Source organism: Ambystoma mexicanum, chromosome 2p (genome assembly GCF_040938575.1).
Source record: "Ambystoma mexicanum isolate Mex_15411 chromosome 2p, UKY_AmexF1_1, whole genome shotgun sequence".
NCBI lineage: Eukaryota > Metazoa > Chordata > Amphibia > Caudata > Ambystomatidae > Ambystoma > Ambystoma mexicanum.
The window spans coordinates 1,108,816,785-1,108,838,547 of NC_090923.1; the positions used below are offsets into that span (position 1 = coordinate 1,108,816,785).

At 50.3% G+C, this 21,763-nt stretch overlaps 1 protein-coding gene across 3 annotated transcripts in view; it reads left to right on the plus strand.

Annotated features, from left to right (window-relative positions):
* RCOR2 (REST corepressor 2) overlaps positions 1 to 21,763 on the plus strand; it is a 265,979-nt gene that overhangs the window by 116,078 nt on the left and 128,138 nt on the right. For all 3 annotated transcript variants that reach the window (XM_069645118.1, XM_069645119.1, XM_069645117.1), the window contains exon 4: positions 18,593 to 18,673. In XM_069645118.1, the coding sequence (XP_069501219.1) occupies positions 18,593 to 18,673 (81 nt within the window). The remainder of the gene's footprint in view (positions 1 to 18,592; positions 18,674 to 21,763) is intronic.

Here is a 21,763-nt window from a genome sequence, read left to right on the forward strand (position 1 = left end):
AGAGTCCAGGAATCCGGAAGACTGGGAAAAGCTAGTAATGCTCGGAATCAGGAAGGGGGAAAGGGTCAGGAGCGGGTAATAGCACTGGGACAAAGGAAACAATACCGCGAGCCGCGGAAGGCGTGGTCTATAAATAGATCACGCCGCGTTCAGCGCATGGAGCGAGCAAGGGCTTCAGCTCTGGATGGCCATGTTGGAAGTAGTACGGAATGTAAGCCCCGTTGAGACAAGGACCAGGAGGTCCAAAAGGGGCCACGATCTGAAGTTCATGACAAGCTGACTCTCCTACCTTGTTCCCGTGTGTTTCGCACCATGTAGCAGCTTCACTTTCTTGGTAGAGGGCTTGAGGCCCTGTTGCCCCAATGAGGCCCACCAACTCCACCCAAACCCTTGCCTTATACTGGTCAGTATCTTCAGGTGATGGGAAATTACTGTGGACCTCCAGGTGAAAAAAACCTGTTCTTCAAGAGAAGGCTTCCTAACAATAGGGTCAATTGTAGGAAAGGATAAGAATAGAGGGAGGGCATTAACCGCTGGGATGTGCAATGACTGCAGAGCACGGAAGCAAGTGCATTTACGGTAATGCACATGGCGGGTGGGATGGGAGCAGCAGAGGAAGTGTGAGGAGCGCAGGAACAGAGAAAGAGACAGACATTCAGGGAAAAAGTATTCTGGTGAGGGAGGCACCAAAAGGCGTAACTGGAAGTCGTGTGCTGTGGACATACAACATCATCAAAGAAAGTATAGAGCCCATCAGCCTGGAACACTGCAATCGAAGACAAGCCACAATAACACGTTGCCAAGCAATCTCCTCTTGCTTGTGCTGCCCTTTTAAAGGCAGCTCTCACGCAAAAGTGTTTTTTCCCTATTTCTAGTTTGTTCCATCTGGTCATTTCTAGTGGCCATTTTAGAATGGTGCTATGTTTACTAAATACTCAAAGTGGTGATGCTTTTGGCTACCAAAGTTTTTCCCCCATTTCCACCTTGACCAGTGGTCTGGAAACCGGGGGACTGGCACCCCTAGGGGTGCCCGAAGGATGTCAGCGGGGACGAGAGCCCAGCCTCTTTAAACAGGGATTAAGATGACTGTTTCTAATATAGAAAATGATTAAGGTGACTGCTTTTAATAGAAAATATAAGCAGTGGACAATCTGCTTATATTTTCAAGAGCCTACCCCCCCTCCACCCCTTGACATCCTTTGGGCACCCTAGGGGGACCGACCCCTAGGTGCAGGAGCCCAGAGACGATAGTTTTACCCCGGGGTGATTTGGGAGGGGGGGTGGGATGCTCGGTATGAAAATGTTTAAATACCACTGATCTAGACCAAACCTTCCACTGTCTCTTTCCTGTTGAATCTCGCTGTTTCCCTCCTTGGAGCCTAACATGCATTTAGTAGGTGTAGGAGAAGGCCCCACCACTGAGACCCCACGTGCATCTAATAGGCAGAGGGGGAAGTCCAACGCATTGTAAACAATGCCTATTGAAGGGAAGAGATGAGTTAAATTAATATGTCTGAATCGGCTGCAGTACCTTAACGTGGTTGGGGATGGAGGAGTAATCTATCTGATGGATGTTTTTTTACTTGCTACAGCAGTGGGTGGTTGCATCAGCCTCTCTGGTCAATCAGCAGATGCAAATCTCTTCCTCTGCAAAGAACAGGGGCTTCTGCCAGAGAACAGGGGCTTCTGTCACAAGGGAATTTGTGCATCGGGAAGAAATGTAATAGGGCATCTAGAATCGTTGCACTTGCATTCGGCAACGGAGTCTAGTTCAGGGAGAGAGCATTGTGCCATCACCATTCGAGGCACAAGAGGGAGAAGAGATGACATCAGCTCAGAAACAAAGAAAGCAATACGCAGATGAGGAATACGATGATTCCTGAAAATCCTCCACCTCTCATTTCCATGAAAACAGATGACAATGATGAATATGACAAAGCTTATGCTCCATCCTATCATTCAAGATAGAAATTCGGATACCTCTACTCTGTCGACACTACAGATGGTGGGGGAGACAGAACTAAAAGGTGCAAGCATTGCCAAACACACACAATTGGGAAGGGCACGCACTGTGTCCAAGAAGTAAGCTTCAGACCCTCCCTTTGTGGCTGTGTACACTATTCACCAAAAATGACCTGTAAAACACATGCTAGTGATAGTACAACTTGAGGTCGGTCCCATTAACAGCACTATTTCTATGGCAGCACCAGTGCAGCATCCACAAGCAAACTCCAAAAAAAGGAGAGGTTAAGGCATGCCTTATGTAAAGAACTCATGGTGGAAACAGTGAAGACAGACAAGTGATCACAGTTCAATGGTGTTTATTAAACTGTATAAATGGGTGAGAAAAATGCCTAATCTAAACCTAAATCTAAGATGGGAGCAGGCTTCGTCCATCAAATAATAACAAGGCAGTCCTAGTGGTGTCTTGTCAAATAAACTAAAAAAACTATTGCCAGCCCTTACAGCTAAGTTACAAAAATAGTGTGGGATAATTTTCACAAGAAAAGAAAAGTGTTCACAAAAATGATAGGTCAGGATGGTATAGCAAGGTCTCCCTTCCCCACGTTTTTAGCACGGGACAAGGTGGGCCTCTTGAGCACAGCACACAACTGGGCTTTTCCAACACGAGGCTACTGTTCTTCTCAGCGATATCAGGATCTTTTGCGATCAAGTCTCTTTATACAACGGCTCTTGCTCCGAGAGCCTGATGTATCAAAATAACATAACAAAAAAGTTCCTCTTTGTAATCTTTTACGATGGGTGATGACTCTTCACCCCGGGATCCCCCTCAATCGGGCTCTGATCCTTCTTGACTGTTAGCCTCCCTCCGTCACGTTCACTACAGCTTCTTTACTCCTAATAATTTCACAATCTTTCACTGTGGGCTTCCCTCAACCGGGTTCACTTCTTGCCAACACAATGTTCACGGGTTACTGTTTTCCACCCCGCCTTGTGGGCATCCCTCAGCCAGGTTCACACTTGCCAGCTACACAATCCAGGTACAATGGCCTCCCTCGATCGGGCTCAGACCATCAATTCACTTTTAACATTCCTTGATCGGGTTCTTCCTTGGTATTCTAACACAGTTCATGATCTTCTCATCTCATTAGAAAAGTGGGTTCCCTTCCCCTAGCTTTCTTTCGGCATCCCTCCGTCAGGTTCACACTTGTCACAGTTTTTATTCTCTTTACTCAAGTCTGGATTTTAGCCCCCAGTCAGGCTTTCCTTTAGGTTGTGGGTTAACGACTTTTGACTGTACAAGGGGTTTTTACTCGACCCTTGTATGACCACTTTGACCGCTTACGACGTGCTCTCCTAGGGCCCTCTGGTATTTGTAGTATAAACAAAAGGGAACCAAGCAGAGTCTTTAGATTGAGCGCCCGCGTGGCGCCGGACCACTCTGCAGCTGGTCTTTCCCTGTGTTTTTAACAGTTCTCCAGCATGGGGTCTGGCATGGATTCACATGCTCATGAATATTCCCCGTCGTCAGGCTGGGAATCCTCGGTAAAGAAAAAAACAGTATCAGTTTCGTTTCTGAACTGTCTTTCTACTAATAACCAATCACTGGTCTCTGCGTCATACTGACCACAGCCAATGACTGCCCTCTACCTAAGCACCGCCTCTGGCAGCCATCTTCAGATTTTTACCGCACGTTCATGTGTTGGGATCCTCGTGCTATTGCTCTCGAGCGTCAGTGCTATTTTTTTCACGTTTTTTCTCAAAAACTTTGTTTTTCGGTCAAAAGAGCCTCAAGCTCCACCGACTCTCCATCCGATCAACGGGGACCCGTGTCGGATTCGTCTGTGCCCCTCAAGGGTGAAGATTTCGTCGAGCTACGCTTTTGGAGGACTCCAGAAGCTTCTCAGGCCCGGACATGGCCCAGGAGAAGGGAAGCTCGACGCCCGGAAAGCTGTTCAGGATCTGCCCTGGATGCCAGCTGCAGAACGTCTTTAAGGAGGACGAACACTCCTTTTGTCTCTACTGCTTACATGAGGACAAGACGCACGTGGAGAAGGACTGTGCGTTTTGCGGCAATATGTCGGAGCGGACCATGAAGGACCGCCATCAACGTCTCGCCAACTGGCTGGAAGGGAAGAGCCCGTCAGGCGAGAAGAAGAGGAAGAAATCCGAGCGGTCTTCTAAGACCTTTGAGGACGCCCCGGCGACGGGGGTCCAACACAAGGCCAAGCACCGCGAGTCCGCTGGCACCGGGAGCGCCGAACGGTCGGGCTCTACGGGCGCCAGGCAGGGCGCACCCTCCCCGGCACCATCAGCCACGAGCCAACGCTCTGGGTCGGGTATGAGGAAAGGCGAGCACCCGGCGAAGCTCCTGGAGAGGCCCCGGTCGAGCTTGAAGACCCCATCGGAGGGGGAGCGAGGCAGTGTCCCCCCCTCAAGGATAAGGCGGTGAGCGCACCTAAGGTGGTGAAGGCCTTAATCCATCCGGCCAAGCCCTCTATCGATACTGTCGCGGCGGCCCTGGCTCAGCCTGTGGAGGCTACACCAGTGGTGGCGACCTCGGGGCTCAGAGTCTCCCTGCCACCTCGGAGGGAGTCCTCTTTTGTGCCCATCGATAGGACCCCCGTGAAATCCCCGGCGGGGAAGAAAAAGGGGGGGCAGGGCGTCGTCGTAGATTCGGCCTCAACCTCGGAGGAAGAGCTGATCGAGGTCTTAAGCCACGGCCTTGGCGTGGAAGAAGACCGGCCCGTCGGGATGGATCCCGACGCAGGTGACGACGACATCGTCGAGGGTGCCGACGGGGCCCCTGATCGCCCGTCGGATTCCCCTCTGCCAGCGCCGCAAGACAACTCGGCGGCCATTTTGTTGGCTATACAGTCCTTATGCTCAGAGATAAGGACGAGACTACCGTTGCCGACGGAGGAACCTCTCCCGTCGGGGGATCCTGAACCGGGACCTTCTGGTGTTCCCCCCGCCCAAGAAAAGAAGGATTCACCCTCCACCTCCTTTTCAGCCGTCGCGCCCCGTCCAGCCCTCCTCCCCGTCCACCCGAGGGGATGATACGGGGACTGACACGGCAGCAACGGGTACGGACGACGAGGTATACGACGAGGATCTACCGTCGTCACCTCCCACCAGGGCTTCTCCGCCCGACGAGATTGGATCGTTCCACTCCATGATCGCCAGGTCATCCGAGCTTTTCCAACTCTGCCCTGAGGAGAAGAAAAAGGAAGGTTTCCTTTATCAACGGCGCGAGGCCAAGAGGAAGACGGTCCTCGCGGTGCCTCTACTGGACGACATTTGGGATGAGGGCCTCGCCCTCCTCAAGAACCCTTCCACGGCGCCAGCTAGAAGAGACCGGTACGAGAAGAAGTACCGGGTCCCGGACGCGGCCCCCCTGTGCCTCCGGGCGCAGCCTACCCCGGACTCCGTCGTCTCCGCGGCGGCCAGGAAGAAAGCGGGGGGGGTGCGGCCTCCACATCGACTTCCCCACCGGACGGCGAGGGAAAGAAATTGGACGCTATGGGACGCAGGGTCATCTCGTCTGCAGCGACGACGATTAAAGCGGCCAACGCCTTGGCTATCGTGGCCCGCTACGACAGGGAGCTATGGTACAAACTGGCTCCCCTGCTGGACTTCCTACCGGACGACAAGAGGGCGGATGCCCTGGAGATCCTACAGGAAGGTGAGGTGGCGTCGGACCACGCCATCACTATTGCGACTGACATCGCCGACACTGGGTTTCGCCAGTTGGGCAAAGGCGTGTGCCTTAGGCGGCGTGGATGGCTCAAGGCTACGGACTTCCGTCAAGACGTACAGACCAGAGTCCTGGACATGCCGTTCGATGGGAACAACCTGTTTGGGAAAACAGTGGACGATTCCCTTCAGGCCATTAAAGCGGACACTGAGACGACCCGGGCCCTTGGGGTTCTGCAGCAACGGCGGACGCCCTTTCGGAGCAGCGGAGGCAAGGGCGCCTCCAAAGGTTCCGGCGGCGGTTTCTCCACCTACCGTCAAGCGGCCCGCTCGTCGTCTCAGGAGGCCTACAGAGGACGAGGCAAGTCTGGCGGACCCCGCCGTCGTCGCCAAGGAGGTCAAGGCGGCAAAGCCTCGTCGAAACAGGATTGAACCGGCCGTGGGGTCGGGCCCCCACCGAAGCACCCCGGTGGGAGGCCGGCTGGTGAGCTTCGTCAGCGTGTGGGAGTCCATCTCCACCGACCGTTGGGTGCTGGACGCCTTAGCCCGGGGCCACGCGCTCGAGTTTCAAAGAAGGTGCCCGCGCGTCCCCCCCGTGGCCAGGAAAGAGCTTCACGTCCCTCAGCTTCTCCTGGAGGTAAAGGCGATGCTCAGGAAGGGCGCCATCGAACTCGTCCCAAAGAGGCTTCGGGGCTCCGGAGTTTACTCGAGATACTTCCTCGTGAAGAAGAAGACGGGAGGATGGCGCCCCATCCTAGACCTGCGAAGTCTGAACAAGTTTATCAAGGCGCAGAAGTTCCGGATGGTCACCCTCCAGCACGTCCTGGGGCAGCTGGAGGAAGGAGACTTCCTGTCGTCGTTGGATTTGGAGGATGCCTACTTCCATATTCCCATCCTAAAGGGGCACCGAAAATTCCTCAGGTTCGTGGTCCAAGGGCGTCACTACCAGTTCAAAGCCCTCCCCTTCGGACTACGGTCGGCACCCAGGGTATTCACCAAGTGCCTTGCACCGGTGGCGGCGCAGCTGCGCCGCGAGGGGATCCACGTCTACCCCTACCTGGACGACTGGCTCATCCGAGCCAAGACGAGGGAGCTCGCCGTGGAGCACACGGCAAGGACCGTCCAACTTCTCACGGACCTGGGATTCTCCGTGAACTACGCCAAGTCCCACCTGGTACCCGCGCAAAACGCACTGTTTCTGGGAGCGAAGCTCGACACAGTGTCCCTTCTGGCCTCCCCGTCGGAGGAAAGGACCAGGTCCATCCTGGGCAAGGTACAGCGGATGTTGGTTTCCGATGCAGCCAAGGTGAGGTCCATCAAGTCCCTCCTCGGAATGATGTCTTCTTGCATCTACCTCATTCCCATGTGCAGGCTCCGGATGCGCCCGTTGCAGGAGTTCCTGGACGCGCGCTGGATCCAAACGATGGGCGGCTTCGAGGAGAGGATCACACTCGACGAGAGTTTCCGCCGAGCGGTCAGGTGGTGGGGCAACCGCGCGCATCTGACGGCGGGCATGGACTTCCAGACCCCAGACCACCAGGAGACAGTGACCACGGATGCCTCCCTGGAAGGGTGGGGAGCGCACACCGAAAATCTGCACGCGAGAGGCCTTTGGCTCCCGACGGAGAAGTCCCTCCATATCAACGTCCTGGAGCTCCGTGCAGTGTTCTGGGCCCTCAGGTCCTTCCTTCCGTCCCTCAAGGGCAAGGTGGTGAGGATCTTCACCGACAACACCACCACCATGTTTTACATCAGGAAACAGGGCGGAACCAGGTCCCCAGCGCTGTCCAAGGAGGCGCAGGACCTGTGGCATTGGGCCGTCGCCCAAAGGATGTTTCTGGTGCCGTTTCATCTGGCAGGGATAAAAAACCCCATCGCCGATTCACTCAGCAGGGAGCTGCACTCGTGCCATGAGTGGGAACTACGGCAGGATCTAGTGGATCGCCTCTTCCGACGGTGGGGCACACCCCAGATCGACCTGTTCGCGACGGCGACGAACTCCAAGTGCCGGAGGTTCACCAGCAGGTTTCCCCAGGCGAGGAGCATGGGCGATGCTTTCTCGTTCCCCTGGGAGGGCCTGTTCCTCTACGCGTTCCCTCCTTTGCCACTGCTAATCCGGCTCGTCAACCAGCTCAAGAGGTCACGGTGCAGGATGATCCTCGTCGCACCTGCGTGGCCGAGGCAGATATGGTTCCCGGACCTTCTGGACTTGTCAGCGTCCCCGCCAATCAAGCTGCCGGTGGACGCGGATCTACTCTCCAGGGAAGGAGGCGCCATCCTCCACCACGACCCGAAATCGCTGAACTTGCAGGCCTGGCTCCTGCAGCGCTAGAGTTGGGAGGATACGACATACCGGCCGACTGCAGAGAGGTTCTTGCAAAGGCCAGGGCGTCCTCGACTCTTAAATGCTACGGACACAAATGGAAGAGGTTCTCTGTCTGGTGCCACGCACAGAAGATTAACCCTCTACGGATTACGGCTCCCCAGGTACTGCCGTACCTGCTGACGCTGGCCAAAGCTGGACTGGCACACGCGTCCATCAAGATTCATCTTGCTGCGATCTCCCGATACACCAGAACCACGGGCCGGACGTCCTTGTGGTCTCATCGTCTGGTGAAAGAGTTCATGAAGGGACTGTTCAGATCGTTCCCGCCGGTGAAGGCTCCGGCCCCGGCGTGGGAGCTCAACGTGGTGCTGACCAAGCTCATGGGACCTCCGTTCGAGCCTCTGCACTCGGCCCCGTTGAAGTTTCTGTCGTGGAAAACAGCGTTTCTTGTGGCCATCACCTCCGCACGACGGGTGGGAGAGATCCAGGCCCTTTCCTGCAAGGCCCCGTACTTGACTTTTCACGACACAAGGGTAGTGCTCAGGACGCATCCCTCCTTCATGCCCAAGGTACCGTCGGACTTCCATCTCAACGAACCCTTGGTGTTGCCTGTGTTCTTCCCGTTTCGTCGCCGGCTGAGAGGACTTTGCACTCGCTGGATGTGGCTAGAGCGCTGAAGTTCTACGTGGACCGCACGAAGTGTTTTCGGAAGACGTCACAACTCTTTGTGAACTTTGGACCTGTCAATCAGGGGAAGGCTCTCTCGAAGGCTTCCATTTCCAGATGGCTCTCCGGCTGTATCATGTACTGTCATCGGTTGGCAAACCGACCGCTGCCTGGCCGTCCGAGAGCCCATTCCACCAGAGCGATCGCAGCTACCACGGCGTTCCTTTCTGGTGTGCCCCTGCTGGACATATGCAGGGCTGCTACGTGGAGGTCGACGCACACCTTCACGAAATTCTACTGCGTCGGTCGGGATTCCAGGGAGGAGTCCAGGGTCGGCCAAGCAGTGCTGCGCAACCTGTTCGCCTGAGGTGAGCCTGGTGAGGAGGTAAGATGCTTAATGTTGAGTTTGATGTACTGCTTAATGTTGAGCCTTTGCCACCTCCCGTGGTTGTGCATGTGTGTACTGCTATGTATTCTTTATTCATGAGCATGTGAATCCATGCCAGACCCCATGCTGGAGAAGGAACAAGTTACTTACCTGTAACTGTTGTTCTCCAGCATGGGTCTAGCATGGATTCACATGCGAACCCTCCCGCCTACCCCTCTGCGGCTCTTCACTTGGTCATACTGCCACTTCACGTGCTTCCAAATCTGAAGATGGCTGCCAGAGGCGGTGCTTAGGTAGAGGGCAGTCATTGGCTGTGGTCAGTATGACGCAGAGACCAGTGATTGGTTATTACTACGAAAGACAGATCAGAAACGAAACTGATACTGGTTTTTTCTTTACCGAGGATTCCCAGCCTGACGACGGGGAATATTCATGAGCATGTGAATCCATGCCAGACCCATGCTGGAGAACAACAGTTACAGGTAAGTAACTTGTTCCTTCTAAAACACACACAGTCTTTGTTCTTTCTTTTACCTTCTGTTGCCATTTTGCAACCTTTGCTCAACATAGTTCGTTTTACTATTGGTTCTCCCTCCGACACACCTGCTGTGATGAACAGCTTTGCGTTTCTTGTCCCTGGAGTCAAGGACGATGCCACGGTAGCGAGTGTCTCTCCCTGCCTTGGTTATCAGTGTAGGAGGGCTTTGTGCACCATTGACATCTGCTACACCACACGCTGGCTGTTATTCCCGGTCTTCTGATTCCTTGCACAGAGGTTTCGCGGGTCTGGGTCGAAAAGTGCAAGGGCACTTCTCTCCTTGTCGTCCTTTCAGTTCTAGCCGCCTTTCTCCTCCTCTTCAACTGACGTCCTGGAATAGCTGACTCGGTGTGCATTCTGCCTTGCTTGTAGTGTGCTCTCGTGCTCCACCTTTTATCCCTGTGGGGAAGGGAAAGGGCCGTCAGTGTGTGGGGTTATTATCAGTTGCCTGACTCTGCCTGACGCTTGTGTTGGGACATGTCAAATAAACGGCTCTGATGTTAGTCTGTTGTTTTTCATGGTGAAAGAAAGTGTCGGAAAAGGGGTGGTAGAGTTTCTGAATATCCTACGGCGTAGGGTGGGGAAAAGGTGTTATAAGGAAGGGGGTACCACAACTCACTCATCGGCATCCCACCTCCACTTCCCCTCATTCAGGTGATCCTCCCGCACAGGTCCACCCCCACGAACTGGATCCAATAGCGATGGCCGTGTCCTGGCCACCTGGATGACAGATCCCTGGGAACTAGTCAGTGAGACACCTTCAGGTTTCTCACACTCATCTCTCCTAAAAAATCAAGAGTGGGGAGTAATTTTACTTCAGAAAAGCAACAAGCACATCTTTCTGTCTGCCATATTTGCTAAATCATACCTTGTGAGGGAAGCTGGATACCAATTTGGGTACCTCTTCCCTTTGGATCCTCAAGAGATGGCAATATTCACATGCTTGGCAAAAGGAAAAAGGGACTGGGCATCCCCCCACCGTTCAACTGAATGCAATTGGTCTATTTGCACAACCATCCCATATCATTACATCAGAGAACTTTGCTGATTCACAGATTTGCACATTCTCTGTCTGAACTACTTTGCCTGCAGATTCGACGATACACTGACACCTCCCTCCCCCCTTATTGCATCAGCCCACAATTCCTGAGACTTTTGAATTTGACACAAACTATCAGAAGACACAAAAACTGTGCATTCAATGGCACATTTGGTGTAATGTTGGCAATTGATCTGCTGCCCTGCTCCGTTATAGAAAACGGTGGCTTCAGGCATCTCCTTGACCTTGTTGATCCCTGTTGGGAAATTTTCAGTTGGTACTACTTCACACAATCTTAAATACCTTGCCTCTGCAACTATGTTATGGAAGTAGTGGGCCCGGCACTGGTTCACTCTGAGGGTAAGAAAGTCCACGTAACAATGGGCATGCAGACCAGTGCACAAGCAACATACTTCTGCTGACAACGGTCACCTAACTCATTCAGCTAGTCAGCAAAGACCATTAGAGCACACACCTAATGTAATTTGCCAGCAGGCAATCTTGTGTATGGAAAGGTATGACAGGAGGTCCCACAGGTGAGTTGATCTCTGGGAGGACGTAAAGGGGGTATGGAAAATTGGCTCACTCCCTGTGGTTTATAAATGAGTTTTATAGTAGATGACACCAAGTCTAATGTTGTAGCTGCTCTAAAGACAAGCAAAACCAGACGCGTGCCCTGCTTTGCGCATGTCCTCCATCTTCTGATGATTCACTTCATAGGTCAGTACCCGCCACTCGATGAGATGGTATGTTGGCCAGGAAGATCTGCACCCACTTTAGCCACTGCTACAATGCTAGGAATATGTTAGAATAGCTGCAGTCATATCACCTCCATTTTAACCATCTGAAAACAGCAATGCCAAGGAATTCAACCCTCCATATCATGGACGGTTGGCGAGAACAGTCCCACACATTTGGAGGGTCCCTTGGAAAGCCTTCTGAAGAGGCTACTGAGCCTGTATGTTCAGCCACTCAGCAAGGTGATGCCACTGGTGTATCTGTTGGGATTAGAACTATCCAATGTGATTCATGAAATGTCTGGTGATGCAGAAGGAGGGTAAAGCCAAACGAATGGAGAATGACATGGTCAGATATCATCAACCCAGTGCAGGACTCCACCACTGCAAAGAGGTTTATCAGACAACGCAAACTCCTTCTCCACAATTTCTCACATTAGTTCAGAGGGCACTATGAGGAGCTTTCAAAGGGTGGAAAATTGTAAGAGGCAGTGGGACAGGCCTCCCACCTTTCCTCCCCTCTGGCTTGTTGACTGCATTGGGGTCCACACAAGACTGTGGCAGGTCCTTGAAAGACTGATGATTAATGCCTATATTCTTGACGCATACCAACTAACTAGTGATGATGAGCCACTTCTGTTATAGCTTCTCATTTGGCCATATGCACTTTTTAAAATAGCAATGGATCACTTGAGCTGCACCCGGCCAGTGTGCAGTGCGAACTGTCTTTTAGCACTAATATTCTTAGACCACACGAGAAACCCCAATGACACACATGTGAGAGAGAGCTTATGACACACACACACACATTAGAGAGCTTACTTTCATAAAAAGGAACAAGCATCTTCTCGTTTAAGGCTGTGGTGGCATGAAGCACCAGGCCCAGCTCTCGGAAGACCACATAACCGATTCATCAGGTCAATATACATATGCAAGCCAGCTACACTCACCTGGATGGAGGTGCACGGGAAAAAGTGGTACCTTACACTCTGACAGGAGTGGTTGAATGCATTGCAAAAGTAAATGTTTAATTTCACCTTCACCTTCAATTATTTGGCCCTACCTCCCAACAGAGCCAATCTGAACCTTAGTACTGCACTTTCAAACTGAAGGTTTAGCCTCAATTTGTTTTGCTCTACCTACTAGTGTAGCTACTCCTGCATTTCTTTCTGCACACTGTGTTCTGTCTCTTTTTCTTTTACTCACGACCCTCTTGCCCAGTCACCTAGAACAGGGTAGGGTGGTGCTGGAGAATGCGCCTTTCCTTGGCAGCCATCACTGCCTTGGGATCCAGCTCCCCGGATGACAGATGATGGTTAACACAGGCAACAGGTGCTTGTATTCCTCATTGCTCTGCCTCGCCTGTCCTACCCAAATGATGCCACACCCTGAATTCTACCACCACCAACAGGAGCTGTGCAGATAGTGGTAGTAAAGCGTCCTTGCTAGCTGATGATGTCGCTGGTTTAGGCTTGCTGGGCTATATGCGAAGGCTGTGGTTCAGGCAGATGGTTGGGCTGGCTCAGAGTCAGGTGAGGAGGGTCACTTGCTAGAGCCTGATTGACAATGTGTGCCTCTTAAACATACCATTGCGCATCAAAGAGATGCCTTCTGGTCGAGGCTGCATATGACATTGCTTGCTTTTTCCCTGACAGTCATACCCACCACAAGTTGAAATAGTTCCACACCTGCGACCAGATAGGATGGGATGTCATGGTTGGGATGTCTTGTGGTCTCTTCCTCCACTTGAAGCAGGTCAGGGCATGCCTTGCCTCCTCTGAATGGGAAGGCAATTCTTCTCTGGCACCGGTCTCACCCTCCTGACCCATATGTCGGGGGCCAGCTCTGTCTCCTCCAACTGGTGCTCTTTAGTCTCTAGCAGCGCCACCACCTCCTCTGCTGGAGTACCACTGCCTCCCTGCAAGTCCAGGGCGCACTACTTGACCACCTTCTGGGGTACTCTTTGAGTAACTCTGCTGCTTCCTCAACCTCAACATGATTGGTAGCCACAACCACATCCTCATTTTCTTCCTGCCTCTTACCCATGGTCTCTCCCTCCTCATGCTCCTTCTCAAGCACCATCTGCCCCTCCTCAACCTTTGTCTCCTCATACCGGCAGGCTACCTTCCCCTCTGACAAGGAGGTTGAGCAATCCAGCTCGTAATTGTCTCCCCTTGGCACTTAATTCAAATTAAAGGACATGTTGTCTAAGGAGTCAATGTGGCAAACCCACAAATGTATTCTATTCATAAACAGAAGGTAGATAACACATTATCAACAGTTAGACCCTCAAAAAGGACTACTACAAATCAATTCAACAATGTATTAAGACACATTTAAAAGAAAATCTCAAACAAAAGATCACAGTACCAAAAAATTCAAATTACAAGTGACAACAAATTATTCTGGATAGAAGGCTGGATGTTACATGCATTCACTGTTTTATAGAACAACACTACAAAGAATATGCATCTTCTTATTCTTCAGACCCTTAATAAGTCTAAATGTCAACTTCTAGGTTTAGCTAACACTAGAGGGAAGACTCAAAATGTTTCAGTCCTCTGGGTTGTTATGGGACATTCATCAGGAGGGGTCACAAGTTCGCTGTCTTCTTTCACTGAACTAATGGTCACAAGTTGTCGGGTATAACTGTTAATAAAATATAATAAAACAAGAATAAGCTATAATTGCTAAAATTTCTTAGAACAAACTTAATGTAGTTCTTTTTGAGGGTCTAACTGTTGATAATCTGTAATGTGTTATCTACCTACTGTTTATGAATAGTTTCCCAAAATCAAGGTAGACTGTCACTTAAAAGTGACTACTTGGGTTTTTCCCTTGGTCTTAGTAGTGAAACCCAAAAATGTGCCAGTGTGCAAAATCAAACGAGTGACAAAGATCAACAAAGGGATTCACACGAGACTCAATCGATGGGAAAGAGTTATTGGCACACTGGATAGTTCAAGAACAAAAATTCATGATATCATTGCACACCCCGAAGAGGTTCCACCTACAGCAACTCTATTGCAATGCAAGACTTAATCTAAGAAGCAAAGACTCTAACACATTTGGCCGAAGATGTATACTGTGATACATGCTGTACTGTTTATTGCATAGTGTATACATCATTTTAGATTTTTGGTATTGAGATGGCTTAATATAATGCATAAATTAAATGATTGGATCTGCCAAATGTGTTAGTGTCTTTTGCTTCTTAGATGAAGTCTTGCATTGCAATAGGGTTGCTGTATGTGTAACCTCTTCGGGGTGTGCAATGATGTCATGATTTTTTGGTCTTGAACTATCCAGAACATCTAATCATTCCTGGTGGGAACACTTTATGTTATTTGAATATTAAAGACTCCTCGGTCTACAGTGACACCCATTCTTCATGAAGACTCTTCGCTCTATCCACATTGACTTCATTAATTGAGCCTGTCCAAAGGCAAAGACCAGCATTCCACTCCCCTGAGGGGCTAGACAAGACTTCATGATCTCTTCTGATCTCATGGCTTTATCAGCCACTAGATGGACTACATCAAAAGAGTTTGGAGAGGGTTCTTTGTCCATGTCCAGTGTGCCAGGAGGTAGACTCTGATGATCACCCACTTGGCGCTCTTTGGTCTCCTTGTTATAACCTATCCCGAGTGATCTGAAGCAGGTGAAAGGCAGTGTGTAGCACTCTACAAATTACTCTAACTAAAACACGGTGGTCTATAGCCCCCTTACCCCCAACACCCTTTGATTGTCAAAGAGGTTTACAAACTGTGGACGAGTAAACTGTGTGATTTGTGATGATTCTTGTTACACTGAAAGGGTTCTATCAGCTTTCTTTCTCTGATCTCTTGGAATTAGGCTAATGCAAGGATGTACACCATCTAATCCAAACAGCCATCATCAGGCAGTCCCACCCACCCCTGCACTTGGATCCAGATTTTCTTTGTTGGGCCACCGTGGTGGCACAGTAGCACCTTGCTATTGGTGACCTATGCAGCTGCCTAAAGTTAACTTCCTGTCAAACCAGTACTGCTTTGTACCTGTTGCTTCTACCCAGGAGTTCCTGCTCTCTTAAACAAAAGGGGCTTTTACATCTTCCCTCTTCTCAATCTCGGAACATTGCCACATGCACCTGAAGAAAGAATCTACTTTCTCAGAACACTCAGAAAGGTAAATGGACGTTCTAAAGGCAGTCAGGAATACATAATAGAAAGAGAGAAGGGCTTGAGGAATTCTTTATTCCGTGCAGTAATAGATGCATGATATATATTTTTCTGATGCTCGTTAATCTGCTTAGAGTCACATGCTGTGCATATAGCTGTTAGTGTTTTTATTCTGTGCATTGATACATTGGGATTAATAGACATGCCTAGTTAGTGTTTGTTCTGTGTGCTTAAAGGGCTAGACAAGCATGGGAGATGTGTCACAAAGGGACTAATGCTCTGCAGGAGTGTAGGGATGAGTAGTGGCTTAATAGCCTACTCTGTCCCACACTACTACAAAACAGACAGTGATCCCAATCATAAAGGTGAAACAGGCACCGTCGACGGGTATACCTCCTTGGCCTCTTTTGGTAGCGTGGCCGAGGGAAGCCTATATTCTTCAGGAATGTTGTGAGCTGGTACAGATGCAACACAAACAGTAATGGTACAGCGGTGTGAAAAAGGCAATGTCCAACCAAGGTGCTATAAAAATAGATCTTAAATAAAACTAACATGGCATATAACTAATAAAGACTAAAGGCCCATCCCTGTAAAGGTTACACAGAGAATGCAGACTTTGAAAGTAAAGGACACTCTGGGTGAAGACAGGGGTGCAGGGAATTGATTTGAGCAGCCGATGTCTGTGTTCAAGGATATTTCTTGTAAAAGGCAAAAAAGGGGCATTAACATCCATTAAGTGGGCTAGGGGCACATGGTCTCTTCAAATACCTTTGGGTTCTTATCTTTGGGGCTCAACAGTATCGAGCCAGGCCTCTAGGCAAGTGCTGGTTTTGAGACGGTCGAGTCGTGCTTTCATAATGGTGATTTGGTATTGAGTCGCTTCGAGGCGGGGGCCCCCGTTGGATCAAGTCGCCATTCAAGGAAGGTCAAGCCGATGTCTTCCAGTGGTTTCAGTTGGCGGTCGAGTCGGCAGCGAGATGACGCTTCTGCAGTATTTAGTCACGTTCGAGATAGCAAGAGTCGATGGCTTCTGGCAAGTTTAGTCTGTGTTGGAGTCAGTTGCTTCCCCAGAGTTGAGTCGGCGATCTTCAATGGGCTGAGCTGACGTCTGGGTGGCTCACAGGTAAGTGACTCAAAATGCTGAGAGTGCCAAAAGCAGCAGTGCAGTGAGTTGAGTGGGTTTGAGTTAGCTTGAAGGTATCTCAAGGCAGTAAACGGTTCTGAGATGCTTCTGGACTTCTGGGTTGCTAGGAGGCCCAGTCCAGGGTCTCCAGGAAGTCCTTTGTTTCCACATTTTCACTCCAAAAAGATTGCCTGGCACCTACAGGTGATCATACATCTCCAGTGAGCAGGATTCTGGTTCCAGTGCACAGGCAACATAGAGGCCCTTGTCCTCAGGACTTTCAACCCAAATGTACCCATTGAGTGGGTTGGGAAAAGAGCTTTCATCTTCCTTGCAGCCTTCCGTCGTCTCATCTATGGCAGAGGCATGAAGGCAAAATGATACAGCAGATTAGTCGAAAGCAAGCCTGTTGTCAGGAATTCATTCCAGGCTGCTGTAACAAGTGCCCTTTGCCTTGTGATGTCATACCCACAGTGCTTTGTCTGTAGGAAGTCGAGAGGGGGCAGAAGGATTAGGGTGCAACCCCTCTCTGAGCTTATCCTCTTATCTTGGCTACTCTAACTTGAAAAGAAATCCAGTGGTCAGCACGGTGGAGTGAAAAGGCCATTTTCATGTCAGGACTGCCTTTGAAGCACCGATTCCATGGGGACCTCACAGTGAGGTTTCTTTGCCCTGCAAGAAGGTGTTGCCTTCCTCAGGGTGATCGAAGAGGCAACTTCCTAGGCAGTGTCCCACATGGTTATTGTGGATATATTTAGGCCAGAGAGCTACCCATCATTTTCACGAGTGAATCGCCTCACCAAGATGACCGTACTATGGCATCCAAATGCTGTAGTAGTATCATTGTCACCTCAGAAGCTACCATGTCATAACTAGACATGACTTCTATTTATGCTTACCATGCCACCCAGTAGCTGGAGTACATAAATGCTATGTTTTGAACCAGAGGTGCTGACGACCAAAAAGCTGTCTCTGCCACTTAGAACTTTGTGTTACAGCAGCTGTCAGGAAAACCCTTGTGGCCTTTGATCCAGCCCTATTGTTACTGCAGGGCAGTTGCCAGGGATGTCGGGAGAGAGTCACAGCAAAGGCACATATGTGCATTATGATTTTGGCATGGAGCATTATGCATGTGCCTCCGATTAGCAGGCCGCCCTTTCAGAAACAGATTTACCTGCATCATTTGATCTCTAAAAAATCAAAAACAGTTCAGGCTATCCCGTCCTCACCGGATGGCATTCTGTCACAGGATGGGGGTTGTGTTCTGTGCAGTAGGATTTAACATGCTTTTTTGTGCAATGAGGCAGTGATAGAGGGGACATGCCTGTGGTTGTTTTTATTCTGTGCAGTGCTCGTGAGATTTTGAGGGATGCACATGCTTGAGATCTTTTTTCCATGCAGTGCTACAGTGACATTTAGGGGTCAAAATACTAGGGGTGGTTTATGCCATGCAGTGAGTTATAAAAGGTATATATGTTTCGGATTGTTTGTATTTATTGCATGCATTGGAAATGCGCAGTGGTTTTGTTATTCCGTGTAGTGATAGTGAGATTTAAGGTGTACAAATGCATGCCATCCAGCCAGGGGCATACCTATGGTGTTTTTATTGAAGACAGGAAGAAGGACTGGGTAAAAATGCACCGTTTTCTTCTTTCGGTGCAGTGCTATAGTGATGTTTAGTCATGGGGAGACATGCCCGGGGGTTTCACTATTCTTTGCATGTGTGCAGGGACCTATGCACTGCAGATGTTGTGGTGCAGCGTAAGCGGGATGTCCTTGGGGTGGTAGCGAGGAGTGAGGAAAGGCCCCGAGTAACCTCGCGTGACCCTGCGACAGTGCAGCGGGCCCCTGCTGAGCTGTTCGTTGCCAGTGGCGCCTCGTCGGCCATGGAATGATGTGTGTGGCTGAGCTCCAAGGCCTGTCTGCTTAACTCTCCTGTCTTGGTTTCCCTCTGCAGACAGCCCTGCCCGCTTCAGCAACAAGGAACTCAAAGGGATGCTGGTGTGGTCCCCCACCCCGTGCGTGTCGGATACCAAGCGTGAGTATGCTCTCGACAGTGCAGGCCTCCCTCATCGCCACCACTCTACTTACAAGCGCCTGTCATCCTCCCTCCCTCGCCTTTTCATTCCTGCTCCACTGTGTCAATCTCCTAGCCCCTCTAGTCTTATCCACCTGTCTCTTCTCCGCCACCCGTGCCCCTCCTCGCCTCCTCCTCTGTTCGCCCATTAAGCCCCCCCCCCTCCCCCCATCGCTCCCCTGCCTCCCACAAGCATGTGGTGACAGCCAAGACTAGATAGCACCGCGGGTGTACAGGGGGAGAGGGGGTGGGCCCACGATAATAGGGGTGGGTTCTCAGAGGGTGGGATTCTCTTCTTTTATTTCTGTGGAATGAAGTGCTGGTGTGGCGACTTTTCCTGACCATGCCCTTGATTCAATGCTCATGGTCGGAGGGCAGGGGCAAGGAGACGTATTATGAGGCAGTTTCACGTTCCATTGTGCTCTAGCTGCAGCCAACGCTCCTCCAGCGTTGCAGATGGCGGTAATAAGGCTGGGGGCCAGCCAGAGTGACTCTTTCTTATGACTGAGACAGACACGTCAGGCCCATCTGGGTGCCTAAAAAGAGGAAGGGGGTTTCTTTCCCATCTCTCCATGGGTGTGTGACTGGCTGGGGGCTATTAACTGAAGCCTGCACTTTGAAGGTCCTGTCTGTCACATTCACGTAGTATTCCCTCCTTCCCTCGGTGCCCTCATCTGTCCTAGATTTGAAGCACGGGTGCACTTCCTCTCTGCAAGCCAAGTTTTCCCCGTCTGAGACTGGAAAGCCCGTTCATTTCCTGCATGCACCTTCAAATTGGGGTTCTTTGTGAAAACTGCGTCACGCCGTTTGTGTTCAGTTTTATGTTATGACGCACGCTTACATTTGGACATATGGTGTCATTTCTATCAGTCGTTTTATTCTGGTAAAAAAACTCTTCTTGTCTGTATATGAAAAATCCTTTTCGCCAGCTAGTTGTTCAAACTCACAAGTCGGATTCCCTGTCGAGATTGGCATGCCACCTTGAAATAATAGATGCACCCCTTTCATAACGAGATTCTGCAGATTACTGCTTGGCAGTTGATAACCAGAGGTGGACTTCCGCTACTCTGCGAAACCGGAAGTGACAAGTGTCACCCGGGACAATAAAAATTATTGCAAGCCCGGGTAAAACCCTAAAGGGCCACCTCAGAAGTCTAATGAGATTGCTTAACATCGTGGCTGGGACCGCCCCCAAAATTGTGTATGACTCCAATAAATAATCTTGTTTGCAAATTCTATACAAATGTTGTGATTATTATGAATAATGTAACCATTGCATCTATGTCTTGGACCCTGGGGGAGAACTGGGGGGGGGCAAATTGGAGGGTGGCCCCGAAATGTCCTTAAGAACGCATAGGATGCATGAGAAACGTGCCAGCTTTGTTTTATGAAAAATACACGGGCACCTATAAAGGCAAGCACATTTAAAAGTTATTTATCGGAAGATAAAGACAATAGAAAAATCTCACCATAAGTCTACATTTTTTGGTGAGCCTGCATTATAGCATCAAATTGAGCATGCCCAGAGTGGCATGGATTTATCCCAAGGGCCTCCATCAAAACTATAAGTTTTCCTCTATGGGTTAGCAAAAGACCCCTAATTGGCAGAAACTGCAGTCTCTGTATAAGTTATTTCAATATTTTCCCCTGACTACTGGGGAGAAGCTTGAACTTTGCTTTAGAATTTCTCGGTGTGTTAATCGTTAGTATTGTTTCTCAGGCTGTGATAGGCCAGTGTTCAGGATTCATGGCAGTGTCCAAGCGCAAGATCTCGTGGCTTCCCAACCCCTTGTCATGGGAGAAGCCCTCCGACATTAAGGAGGTTGCAGACAGAAGGCAGTACTTTGCTATGGCTCTTAGTCTGTGCACCACATCGACGACTTCTTCCCGGGAGAGCAGAGTATTTACCTTTAAACAATCCTAAAAGTGGCAGCGGCAGCAAACCCGCAGTGGCAGAGGACACAGCCTGCCCAGGGGATATCCGTAGCACCCCTACGATAAAGCTGGAGGCTTATCTGCTGGGCTTAGCTTTTGGATTGCCCACTCCCCCAATGATGAGCATTTATTTGTCAAACTAAATATCCTCTGATTTGGGATCAATGAGGCATCTAATGGGCCAAATGGAGGCCTAATAAGCTATTCAGCCCCATAGGCTCAGAGAAAGTGGGGGCCGACAGCCAAATGGGTTAATGGTCACTTGCACAACCTGCTTTCAAAACTGTTATCCAGCCCCCCACAAAAGGTTGAGGCCGTCTCCGCCCCTAACCGAGGTGCCAGATTTCGGAGACATTTCTGCATCGCGGGCCAGGTGACAGTAATATTTGCTGTGTTGCCCTTGAGGGGTTAGAAAGCCAAGCAATGTCTGCTATCAGTTAGCATGGCCACCCCCTTCCCTGCCCTACAGAGAATCCAGGTCAACCCTGAACACCCATCTACCTCTGCACCTCTTCAGTTCACTTGCAAACCCATCCTCTTTCCAAAACACAGATCTTCAGAGACCCGCAGGTAGCGCCCACCTCTGGGGATACAGATCAGAATAGAAAATTAGAAAACACTCCCAGACAGACACCAGTTGCTACTGGTCCTACACACACAGCATCATTCTACGTACCCTGAATCCCCCTTCCTAACTTCAACCTGAGATCCACGCAAGAACCTTGAGGTCATGAAAATGGATGTGGTGCACGGTACAAATCCAAATAGCATAACACGAGTCAGGGATTGAGCTTTCTCTTGAGGAACCACACCACTGTTTTCCTTTATAGGTATAGGACCAACGTGGGGGATATTTATACCCCTCCAAGACAAACACACTTTGGGAAGGCTTGCTGACTTCTCAGGGACATAATGCTTCCAGGGGAACAGGTTAATGAGTTCAGGAAGGTTGAGACCACAACGTTACCATATTCCATAGGGCAGGCTACAAGGTTACCATATTCCATGTGGCAGGCCAATGAGGCAATTCCTGCCTACTACTCCACTCGGGAGCAGTATTCCCAGTGACACTATTTCTGTGAACGTGGGTGGTGGTTGTGAAATGGTGTCTGTTGT